The sequence below is a fragment of the Vespula vulgaris genome, chromosome 10, assembly GCF_905475345.1.
Source record: "Vespula vulgaris chromosome 10, iyVesVulg1.1, whole genome shotgun sequence".
Classification (NCBI taxonomy): Eukaryota; Metazoa; Arthropoda; class Insecta; order Hymenoptera; family Vespidae; genus Vespula; species Vespula vulgaris.
In genome coordinates this window covers 2,080,084-2,092,517 of record NC_066595.1, presented here as the reverse complement: position 1 = coordinate 2,092,517, position 12,434 = coordinate 2,080,084, and the positions used below count along the sequence as shown (strand labels likewise).

Genomic DNA, 12,434 nt, shown 5'->3' with positions numbered 1-12,434 from the left:
AAGATAAGAATGATTAATTGATAATTAATTTATTTATCTTTGGATAATACATCTTTTGTTTCCTATGCATGGCAATTATTAATATAGTTAATAAGCATACTAGAAAATAGCTTAAAGTTTATTTGTAATAGTTCCGCGCAACTTTCATCAAATTCACTTTCGTTTATGGAAATAATTAAAATCTAATGTAAAAGATATATTATCAGAATCTTTATTGATTTCTATCACTGTAATAAAAATGTATCTAATTATCAGACGGATATATTGTACAATATATTGTTATTTGACTTCAAAAGGAATGGCAACTCTAATATATATGCATACACTTTCTTTGATTAGTCACAATCATATACCTTTTTTTAAGCTATGCTACGTTTAATACGTTACTTCTAATTACATATTTCAGTCCATTGTTACATTCAATGGCTTATGTCTATTTAGTATATATAAGAACGATTATAATCATTATAGTATGGAATACTTGATTAAGTTTAACTGCATTCTTCTCAAAATTTGTGTATTCCTTTCTATTCAATACTGCACACGTAAATTTGTACTAATCTTGACACGAGGTTGGTAATGGTTGTTAAATGTAATTTAATTACAATGATGCAATGTTATATTATTTCTATTATGCACAGTAACATAAAAAAAAACCAAAAATATAATATTCTAATAAATATGAGTCCTTTTAAATGCATGGCAATTCAAATTATAATTTCAATTGTACATATATACAAAATTATTACCATGAAAATGCCTAATTTATAATAGTAGTCATACACTGAAATATATATATATATATATATATATATATATATATATATATACACATACAAATATAATTAATATAAAACAAATATGTAAAGAGTTATCAAATAATAATGAGTCTTAATAGAATTTTAATATAAATTAAAAGATGTAACTAATCAGTAACATACTGAAACTAAGAAATTATAAAAGTCTGTTATATTTATTTACAAATGATGACATAGAACTATCTATGATATAAAATTGGATTACTAAAGACTTGTTTATTATTTATTTGTTTTCCCTTCTCTTACAGGACGGCATGCATTTAAAACGTGTTTTAAATGCACTCTCTTCTCCCGATGATGTGTCACTGTCAATTTTATTTTCCACTTCATCCTCCTCGTCTTCATCTTCATCTTGTTCCAAAAGCTGTTTACGTGCTAATTGAACAGCATGCCATTCGCGATAATGACCTTTTCTTTTTGCTTCAAATGCTTTCCTTTTTTCTATAAGTAAAGCAAATTATTTTGCAAAATGGAAATAATGAAAATTAACAATTTTTTCCTTTCAAATGAGTTATACATTCTTATTATCTTTGGTAATATTCCTTCATTAATATTCCTTTATTAAATAAATTTTGTAAAAAGATTTTAAAACGATTGCTTCACCTCTTTCCTCTGGTGTTTCTTCATCCTCTTCATCCTCATCTTCTTCACTTTGCTCTTCGAAAACTTTTGCTTTAGTACCTTCAGCTAATCTAAATTTTTATAAACAATTTTGGAAAATTTCTAATTTGAATTAATTATCTTAAATTAATAAAAATTTAATAATTACATAAGATATAAAATATATTATATTTATAAAATATATTATACTTTTATTAATAATTAACTATTTTATAGTAATAGCAATACATTTAAATGATCTACACACACACATATACCAATTGAATACTCACTTAGCCGCAATGGCAACAGAGTCTAATTCATCGAATTCATGTTCACTGCCAAGGCCTTCATAATTATATGGGGTTTTAGGTTCATCTATTTTCATATGGCCATAATCTTTTTCAGGCGGATGAAGAGTTGCAATAATATTCATTTCATCCCATTTTGTTTCTTTATTTGGTCTACGAAAGCAAAATAAAAAATGATATACGAATATTCTAATCCTATTAAATTTTATAAAAACAAGATAATGATTATATATGTATATATATATATAAAATAAATATATTATATAATATATTATATATTATAATATATATGTAAAATATATATACACAAAGTATTTTTTGTGATATAATAAATTCAAGGATGCTCTACTCGTACATGCTATATATTTATTATTATTTACTATGTATTATTATATCGATTAAATAATTTACGGATTTATATAACGCAGTATATTTTTTAATAAACTAGCACAGTCACAGCATTCAATTTCGGTGATTCTAATTTAAAAGATGTATATATCAACTATAAACGAAATATACAAAATACGTCATTCTTTTGTAATATCATTATTTTTAACATTTAATTATTGAATATTCATTCTTTCGCTGTATTTCAAATTTGAACGAGAATATTAAATGTGTATAATATGTATATACAATGTAAACTTGTTCCGTTCGTTCTAGTCATGCAAAGAAAATTTTCTGTGAGATCATCGTTTTAATTTTACTAAGTGACGATATAAATGTACAATATAATAAATGATTACCTAGGCGCTTCTGGATTATCGAAGCTACTGGACGTTTTCAAGATTCCTTTGGAAGGCCGTTTGGACAGATTTTCTGCCATTATTTTTGAATAGAAATAATCACTTACGGTATTTTTCGCATAATCGGCATAGTCACTTTGAAATTTGATTCGCACCAAATAACCTCACTCCGTATACACCGCATATACACGCACAAATACTAGAACTGTTTCTGCTTTATCGTCATTCTACCGTGATTAAAATATATAATAGTTTTACGCAGCAAATGTTTAATGCTATAATACTCGACCAATCATTTTTCAGCAATATTCAAACGATAAGAATGAACCAATAGAAATCATTCTTGAAACAAACAACGCTCTAAGATCATTTGTTTATTACACAATGATTTTTTTTATTAAAGCTATTATGTAGCTTTCAGATAAAAAAATAATCCAAGAATACATTTTGTCTCATAGAAAAGTCATTCGATTGTTACCTGATCGATAATATTTTTTTTTTCATGAATATCAACGAACAAGATTACAGATAAGATTTAATAATAATATCTAGCTAATTTAATACATGAAAAGGATAATATAATTCTTTGATTATATAATATATTGTAGAGATTATGTTATCGACATTATTCATAACTATCCTTTTCCTTTAAAGAAAGAGAGCGACGAAGATGAGTTTCCTCGTTTTGTTTTTTCTTTTTTTCTACAATTTTCATAAAGATGTAAACATACGCTTTCATGCTCTGTTATATGATAACTATTGATAAACTATTGCTTTTTTCTAAAACGTCCTATATGTGTGTACGCATATATACACGAAAGATGTATTTACGTGATCAAATTTACAAATATAGGAAGTAAAATAGTTATATTCTACTACTACAGAGAATAAAAGAATTTTATTACAGGGTATTTCATTGAGTGGTCAGTTTTACTGCATAAATAAGGTACATCGTTCCTGCTTGATTAAGATTAAAAAAATAGTATGTACAGTTGAACCAATACTATATACAATAACAAAGAACACAGTCTTTAACAAAATGAAGATAGTATCATATTATAAAAGCTGAGTACACAAAATTGTCGGTTCTGCGATTTCCTTAAGAATATGAATTTCTACCTGTAATTATAATATAACGATTATATTTATTCACATTAATCAATAAATTAACAATAGTTCCTTAGCGCATTTTCACAAAAACAAAATGAAGCTGTTTTAATGTAAAAGCATAATTTCTCGCTCGCTCTCGCTCTCGCTCTCTCTTTCTCTCAATCTTCTGTACATAAGTATAAACATAAAGTTGATGTAAAAAAAAAGATTCGTTTATATTAAAAATCATCAATGCCACCATCAGGCACTCCTGCTTTGACCTTGTCTAACACTTTATTGACAAATTCTGTAGAGTGATTTGCTATGCGTATCTCTGTAATAGGAAATATGATATTAGGATATCAATATTTTTATGTATATAATTATGTTGAGTTATACTAACTGGTGGCCAATTTGCAATATTTTTCCATTTGTCTTGTTAGTTCTTCCTGATTTTCAGGATTAGGTTCCGTTAGTTTAGCGGCTAAAGTTTGTTTTGCTTGTGATATACCTTGGATCAATCGTCCTATGATAAAAAATCGTGTCATTCAAAGTAATCATTACATTTATGTTTGTATACACATATACACATGTATAAACAAAGCGAAGCTTATATATACTTTAAATAAATCAGAACTATCTTTACTCAACTGTGCTCTTGTTCAAGACCATGTAACTTTATTTTGTTAGCTTCATGTTGAGCTTTTTTCTTAAGACGACATGCGCGCGATGCTAATTTATTTTTTTCTTTCCGCGTTTTAGGCCTTGCTGTGAAAGGCAGTTCAGAAACAGGGGTCATATCGTTTATAACGCGCGAGAGCTTATCTAATTCTTTTCCAATGCTAAAAAGTTTTCGTGGATTTGGAGTAAGATCATTGCCATCTCCTTTACGTGCTTTACCACTGTGCTTGATTCCTCTGAGAGCACAATGAGGACTGAATACAGGATCCGTAGCTTCGTTCAAAACGTGAGGATCTTCCAGTCGTGTTCTCGCAACTAAACGTTGACCTTTTGGACCCTTGGCTTGAACATTATATTGCCAAAAGTATCTTTCTTTTTTACTATGTCTACTCTCTCTTCCTATGTCTGCTGTATCACCTCCTAGACTAACATTACTTTGGTCTTCTCCATCACTACCACCAGTATCTGTAACAAAATCATTTCGTTATATTTCTTACAAATTATGGAAAAAAAAAGTATGTTTTCTTTGTTTTTTTTTTATTTTTTATTTTCTTTTTTTTTGTAATATAGCACGAGATATATTTTAATATATGTTTGAATACCATTATCACTGCTGTAATCATCGTAATGATCACTGTCATCATCACTGTCTTCGTATCCTTCATCGTGACTAAGGGGATCTAAATAACAAAGTGGGTCTGGACTAAGAGCACCACCAGTGCTTAAACTACTCGTAGATCCTGCTTCAACTAAACTAAGACTGCCAGTACTTAAGAGATGTTGTCGTGGTTCTCTATGAGCCCAAATTTGTTCTAATCCCATGGATTGTGTTGGTGCAGACATAGAGAGCCTAGAAACTTTAGGTTTACCACTCATACCAGACGCTGTATCAATTTGGCTAGTTACTGGAGTATTAAACGAACTTTCGTTTCGTTTCATTAATAACTCGTGGAGAGTAGACGGGCCAGTTGATCTTGTTGCTGTATGAGGAGAAGTCGAAGAACTTGCCGTAGAACTACCTATGAAGTATCATAATAACAATTATGTGAAAAATGAATAACGAATGTAAATTAAAGCAAAAATGATAAAACAAAAAATCTATGCGCACCTGCAACATTGCTAGTTCCTGGACTGGTAAAAACAGGTGGACTGACACCTTCAAAATTATCCGTTATATTTATTTCTCTATTCAATGTAAATCCACTAGTAGTTGTATATGTTGGACAACTTCTGAACGCAGTTCCAGTTTGTGGAAAGCTACTGGATGCAAATCCTGATCCACTATTATTAAACAAAGAACCACCGGAAGCAATGACATTGGGTCCGATCCTTAACGGTTGAATGTATTCCTCTGGCAATAGTAAATCATCAAAATTTAAATCTCCTAGAAGTGTATCATCATTGGCATTTAATTCAGCAAGTGTAGGTCCTTGTATAAGATCTGCTTTATCAACTTGGAATATATCATCATCATCCATTTTAAAAGATATATCCAATTGATCTGGATCCATTTTGAAAGGAGATTCAACATGCTCCGGCCTATTACTCCAAGTAGATGTTTGAAGAGGCGAAGGAGAAAATTGGTCGTATATACCTCTTGTTCCTCTATGTCCTCCAGGTATTGGAACGGAGGCAGAAGATGGACCCATTTCTTGTGGAGGCTCATGTTTTACTATACTATCCATTGTGTTATCTTTAATATCCAATAAAAGTTCTGGATAACTAATATCTCCCATTTGCGAAACCATGTATGTTTCACTGTACCAACATAAATGTTTTGCATTTGTAGAAACTTTAAACTCTTCAGATGATCATGTCTATATATATATGTGTGTGTACTGTGTGTGTGCGTGCGCGCGCGCACGCGCGCATGTATGTATATATGTAAATATAGTATAAACAATAGATACCTACGTTACTCGAGCCTGTTGTTTCGTTTATTTATATACACAGAAACAATGGTAGTTCTTTCACATTTGAGTAGAGGATTAAAAGAGAATATATAATATTGTTATTAAATCACTTGAATATTTCACTTATTTAATCGATCTTTCGTAAAGGGGAAAAAAAAAACAGAAAGGAAAAAGCTTAATGCAAACATCTGTGTAAAAACATTCTTTCGTTAAATTCAATTAGTATAAGAAGCGCATGTCTAAACACGCGTGGTCGGGACGCGCGGATTAATCACACTTTACGATGTAAATATTCGTGCGTAAAGTTCTTTAAATTCACAAATTTTCGATAATATCAAACATTGCGTATATAATAATCCCGAACACTGGTTTACACAGTCTATTAGACAGTCTACACGAATGTCTAGTTGATCGGTTTACATACTGGACCCTCTACATTTACGATATCCACGCACGATGACCATGACTTTCGTCAGCAAGTATTTTCTTCTATAACCGACAACATCGCAAGTAGATGTACATTTTCCTTTTCCAAATGAAATCTGTATTTTTCTTAACCAAAAATACAGCGTATAGAAAGAAATAATAAACTCTCCTGACACCTAATATGGTCCATACACTTAAGAAAATAATACGTTCGCAAGCTCCTCAGACAAGGGTTTGTTATTGTTTTGCAGTGAGATCGTGAGCAAAATATTACTGAGGTTTGCATAAATGAGAAAAGGTCACATGATATGTAAACGGATAATCGGAATATTGTTGGTCAATCAAGGGACAAACCAACGTTTCTTATTTAGGGAATTTACATTTATTTTCGACCATTCGACATTATCTACCTATCAGAGAATATTTAGACGTGATTCATCCCATACATTCTTCTATATTGTATACGTTATTGGTTGAATATAATCGATCATACGATTAACTAACATTGATTTCGTAGCATGGCATTCTTTCTTTTTCTTACTTTTTTTTTTTTTTTTTTTTTTAAGCAGATTTATTTATATAACAATATTTTCAACTAGTTTAAATACTATAATATGTTCTCTCTCGATAAGTATGTATGGTTTGTTTTTTATGTTAAATTTTTCATCGTCATCGGTAAATGGATTCAATTAATAAATTTATAAATTTGTGATATCGATATAGGGATAAAAATTTTAATAACGTTCGATCGTTATCATATTAAATTTTTAATGTAATTTGTTTCGAAATTCAAAAAAGAAATTCTTATTCGCCTGGAGTTAAATTGATCTATCTACCAATCACGTTGAAGCTATAAAGTAAAACGATTTCGCGCGGGATATTAATTTCCTGATAGTGAAATTTCAATATCGTAGTGGTGTGGCGTTGTCGAGTGAACGTTATTTGAATACTTTGAAATATTTTTTACGCGATATATGTTATCGTAAAAATTGAAGAAAGAAGTGTTACTTGAATTATTTTATATTGTTGCTGTAAACGATTAAGATATGCAAGGTCAATTTAATAATGATGCGGAAGAATTTGAGCCGAGAATTACACCTAAGCCTACAACGAAAGTTGAGGTACATCCATTTTCATATTGTAACTTTAATCTTTCTTCAAAACTTTATATAAATAGATAAAACATGTCGTATGTAGAATTTTGCAGTTTCATCGGTGCCAGAAGTATCACTTATTTTTGATAAACCTTCAGAGAATAGGAATGTGAAGTCTGACGTCTCTGCTTCTCCTTCTTTTAACAAGCATGCATCGTATGCTTCTTGGAGAGAGTATAATTTTTCTAAAACTCCTAATTATAAGGTTGATGAGATTAGCAATTCACATAAAGTTCAACATGATTATACACATAACCCTGTAACCTCTATACAAAGTATCGGTAGAAGTAACGATTCGTGCGGTAATGGCAATAGAATCTTAAAAAAAGATGTACATGTTCATAAAAGAGAACAAGATCATGTAAGATCGTGTGCGCCACATAATTATCCGTCTAATACCAAATGTGTGACATCAAATAATCCTAGTAAAGATTATTCAGACTATAATGAGAGAATAAGACTATTAAATAATTCTAAAGAAAATTTGAATACTTGTAATGATCGTCATAATCATAACACAAATACACCTTATGCTCCTGCAAGTAAAAAAGATTTAGTTCTTCAAAATTGTGTGCAAACACAGGTCAATGCGGAGAATCATCCACATGTGCATAATTTAACTGCTCCAAATGTATTTTCTAACAATAAATTTCCACCAATGTCACATCCAAGCTATCCATATCCATATTTTGATATGAGCACATATCCTTTTCCACCTTTTTATCCAATGCACCATCATAATACAGATAATCATGAAACAATAAAAAATTTATTGCAACTAGTGAATACACAAAGCGAACAGATTCAGTCTTTACAATCACAAGTAGATAATCTTTTAAAAATGCAGAAAGATATTTTAATGGACAAAAAGAAATGTGTTTGTTCAACTCAAACAGTACAACAAAATGGGTACATTCATGCAGGAACTATAGATACTTCCAATTATCAAACAACCCAAAATCAAAAAGTTAAAAGAAATGCCTGTCAAAGTACCTCTGTTATAGAAAGAAATTTAGAAAATAGTAAAGATATTAGAATTAGAAATCAACCAGAACTTATTCTATCAGAGCAACATGCAGAGAAAGGTGTAATGGAACAACAAGTATCTATTGGCGTTATGACAAGCTTTGAATTTACGGTTCAAAATAATCCTATTGTAGTGGACTATGAAAATCTTCAAAAGGATGAGATACAGAATGATGTCATAAACAGACAAAATAATAAACATTTGCAGGAGACTTGTGAAACATTAAAAAGAAATAAAAATTGTTTTGCAAGACTTCCCGTTGGACAGTTGGAAAATATAGTTGAAGATTCTGAAAGTTATTTATCTTCTAGTCAACCACAGAGTAGTAATTTTAATGTAAGTTGTTCGATGAAAGATCTACAGGAAAAGAGGAATCATGTAGATACTCAAAACATACGAAGTGTTCCCGTAGAAAGAATAAATGGATCATCTCAACCAAATAAAGATATATTTCAAAATACTAATAAAATGAATGCACAGAAGCAAACATATTCACCAATAGAGAAACAAAGAAAAAAAGAAGATATGCAAAGACTTACAAAAGATGCAGCATTTTCTCCTTATAATTACGAGCACTGTGTAACGAATGATGTACTTAATAATCCAAAAGAATACACAGAAACAAAGGATGAAAACAGATGTGATAAATCTGATGGTTTTACAAAAACACATAAGCATGTAGAAGATAGTTTGGTACTAAGTGGTGGTGATTTTAAAATAACTGAAATGGCTCCAGTAACACCTGAACCAAGTATTCACGTTGACATGCAAGAGTATTCTAGCGATGAAGAGAGTGATAAAATTAAACGAACTTCTAAAGTTGGATGGACCTTTTATAATAATGTTTTGGGACAAGTGAATCAAATTTTACAGAATTCATCTACTGTGGATACTAGCGATCCAAAAGATATAAAAACAAGAAACAATGTAGAGCAAGATGAAATTGAAAATAAAACAATATTAGATACTGTGAAGGTTGCCACTTTAGAACAGCTACGAAAACTTGGTATTAGTTTAGTGGATAAGCCCGAATCCAGAGAAAAAAATGGTACAAGAAAGTATGTATTCTTCTATGGCATTTTCTAGATTTATTTATAAACAAGATATTATTTTTAATTTATCCTATTATATAATTATTATTTATTTTATATAACATATATCATTATATAATATTGTTTTTGTAGAGTAGAATTTGATTCATCATTTTATCCACGATTGGACTATCAAGCAAATATTACTCGTGCTACAAGTGGTATAACTGAAACAAATACAAGTATGCACATGAAAGCATTAGCATTAAAATATTTAAGTGACGAACAACTTGCTGAATTAACAACACAAAAACAGGGATCTACATCATTAAAACAAGTTATGTTAAGTAATATGCAAGGAACTAACTTGTCATTTGCTACAATGCGTTATCTGGAAAGATATCAATTGCTCCCAGGAAAAAATAATGTACAAATTGAAGGTAAGGGATTTGTATTTTTCAAAATGTAATCTACAAAATATAGCAATTCAGAGATGATGACAAATACTACCCTTTGCAGATGATAACGTAATGTGCCTGGAAGGATCACCAAAAGCAGATCTGAAAATAGGAAACATTAAACATAGTCCAATAACGCAACAATATCCGTATGCACAAATGTCTCGGACCAATTGTCCTAGTAAGATATTAGATATATCAACATTGAAGCAAATGCCTAAACTTTTATAAATATATAAATTTATGTAATTTATTGAATTTCTTTAAAAAGTGGAAATTCTACAAATTTTGATATAAGCTTCCTAAGGCCTGGTGCAGAATAATTTTAATATTTTTACACATGTACAAATATATTTTATATATATGCATAAGTAATAATAATATTTTATATTAGAACATAGTAATTATTAGGATATCAATGTTATAAAAGTTGATGACTTTTTTTTGTACCGACTTAATAAAATATACGATTCAATAATGAAATCTATAAAGAAAAATGAATTCATTATACTTTTGCAGTAAATATATCGTTTTAAATTGATTTATTTCTTCTACATGTGTATATTTGTAAATTAAATCTGGATTTTTTTTATCTCACGAAAACAAGAAAGCAACGATCGAGTATTTTATGATCGAGACAGAATTTAACTATTGACCCGATAAAAATTTTTTGATAGGTGAAAATTAAAAATATTCCTAATGGAAAACGAGCATGTTTCTTTATCAGAAATACAAACGGATAGATCCTTCAGTAGTAGGACCTCTGTTAATGATTTCGAGAACAGAAACGGAAGTTCAGAGGACTATGAAAATGAACATGATCGAAAGGTTCGAGACGACCTCAATTTAACTTTAGATCTTCAAAATGTAGAGATTACTGAAAACGGTGATATTTTATACGGCAATACATTCGAAAAAATATCAGCTAACGCAGAACAACCAGAGAATTCGTTACTTACGAATAAAAATTATCGAGAGTTTGACAACAACGAAACTGAGGAATCCAAATATATAGAGTACTTACTATATCATAAAAAATTTTAATTTTATATAATTACGATAAATGATCGTCGATATTTTATTAATTCTTCACGTTTTCAGTCGTGCTCTTCGGGAGCGTATTAATTCATTAAACGAATTAATGATGTACTTGAGAGAGGAATTAAAAAAAGAAGCTACTCTCTGGAGAAAAGAAAGAGAAGAATTTCAATTACTGAGAGAGCAAAGCGATATTTATGCATTAGAGGAAGCTACTGCAGCTGCACGTGCAGCTGCAGCTGCATATGCAGCCGAATCTCCTCTTTCTAATGATATAGGTAACGAAACGTGATACATCATTGTACAACGAATACTATCATGATATATTATGATATATATTATGGTTTTTATAGATTATATTGTTGATGTAACATCGGAGAAAGCATTAACAGAGCTTACGATATTAGAATACGAAAAGAAACTTGCAAAATATCAGGATACATTAGCATTAGCCCAAGCAGAGAAACGTTATAATATGCATCGTCAAGTGGTTGCTAAAGCTTATGAACGGAGATTGGCAGAAATCGAGCAACTATGTAACGAAGAATTGAAAAAGATTCAACAAAATGCAAGTAACTTGCAACCGCTTAGAGAAATGATGTCGCAATGGTATACCGTTAACAGAAATCACGGAGACACGGCACAAGAATATAATTTCAACGTAACAGAAAGCAAAAATAATTCGGCTTGCACTGTAACGGAATATTCTAATTTTCACGTGATCAATGCGGAGGCAAATATGATACCAGAGATTTTAGTGACAAGATATAACGACGATCTTTCGAAGGGCGATAAATCTTAAAAAAGAAATTTTCAAGATTTTTTAATATGTATTGTAAATCAATTTCATGCGATTGTTTCACAATATGAAGCAGAACTGACACTATTAGATCGACGACGAATTTGTAAAACGATCATTTTTGCTGTAATAAAATTTCGAGTATTTTTTTATATACATAAAGAAAGAACAATCGAATTATTTTAATATTAAAAAGTATACAAAAATGAAGAAGTAAAAACAAAAATCTAAATGATCGACGATCGCTCATCGAACGGATACGTTTCTTTTCGATACGGATCTCCCTTCAGAATGAACGAGTCAATCATTTATTAACACCACTCAATTTCTTCTTGCCAAAAAT

General features: G+C 30.1%; 4 protein-coding genes across 6 annotated transcripts; 2 read left to right on the top strand and 2 right to left on the bottom strand.

Moving 5' to 3' along the window:
• Positions 1–13: 13 nt before the first annotated feature.
• LOC127066861 (protein phosphatase inhibitor 2-like) lies at positions 14–2,733 on the bottom strand. Its single transcript, XM_051001097.1, has 4 exons — positions 2,476–2,733; positions 1,712–1,882; positions 1,422–1,510; positions 14–1,259 (listed from the first exon to the last, which is right to left on the bottom strand). The coding sequence occupies exons 1-4, from the start codon at positions 2,553–2,555 to the stop codon at positions 1,042–1,044; spliced, it is 558 nt and encodes a 185-aa protein (XP_050857054.1). The 5' UTR covers positions 2,556–2,733; the 3' UTR covers positions 14–1,041.
• Positions 2,734–3,354: 621 nt separating this feature from the next.
• On the bottom strand, positions 3,355–7,122 carry LOC127066831 (protein CREBRF homolog). 3 transcript variants are annotated; one of them, XM_051001034.1, is made up of 7 exons: positions 6,160–7,122; positions 5,840–6,003; positions 5,354–5,629; positions 4,848–5,264; positions 4,216–4,710; positions 3,968–4,090; positions 3,355–3,898 (listed from the first exon to the last, which is right to left on the bottom strand). In XM_051001034.1, exons 2-7 carry the CDS (start codon positions 5,991–5,993, stop codon positions 3,804–3,806), a joined length of 1,560 nt encoding a protein of 519 aa, XP_050856991.1. In that variant the 5' UTR covers positions 5,994–6,003; positions 6,160–7,122; the 3' UTR covers positions 3,355–3,803. The 3 variants fall into 3 exon arrangements, with proteins under 3 accessions (XP_050856991.1, XP_050856990.1, XP_050856989.1); XM_051001033.1 differs by having other exon boundaries at positions 5,354–6,003; positions 6,156–7,122; XM_051001032.1 differs by having other exon boundaries at positions 5,354–6,003.
• A 190-nt stretch (positions 7,123–7,312) lies between these two features.
• On the top strand, positions 7,313–10,731 carry LOC127066825 (uncharacterized). Its single transcript, XM_051001024.1, has 4 exons — positions 7,313–7,705; positions 7,782–9,823; positions 9,950–10,236; positions 10,316–10,731. The coding sequence occupies exons 1-4, from the start codon at positions 7,631–7,633 to the stop codon at positions 10,483–10,485; spliced, it is 2,574 nt and encodes an 857-aa protein (XP_050856981.1). The 5' UTR covers positions 7,313–7,630; the 3' UTR covers positions 10,486–10,731.
• Positions 10,732–10,903: 172 nt separating this feature from the next.
• On the top strand, positions 10,904–12,241 carry LOC127066853 (uncharacterized). Its single transcript, XM_051001080.1, has 3 exons — positions 10,904–11,270; positions 11,356–11,570; positions 11,646–12,241. Exons 1-3 carry the CDS (start codon positions 10,954–10,956, stop codon positions 12,092–12,094), a joined length of 981 nt encoding a protein of 326 aa, XP_050857037.1. The 5' UTR covers positions 10,904–10,953; the 3' UTR covers positions 12,095–12,241.
• The last annotated feature ends 193 nt before the right edge of the window (positions 12,242–12,434 follow it).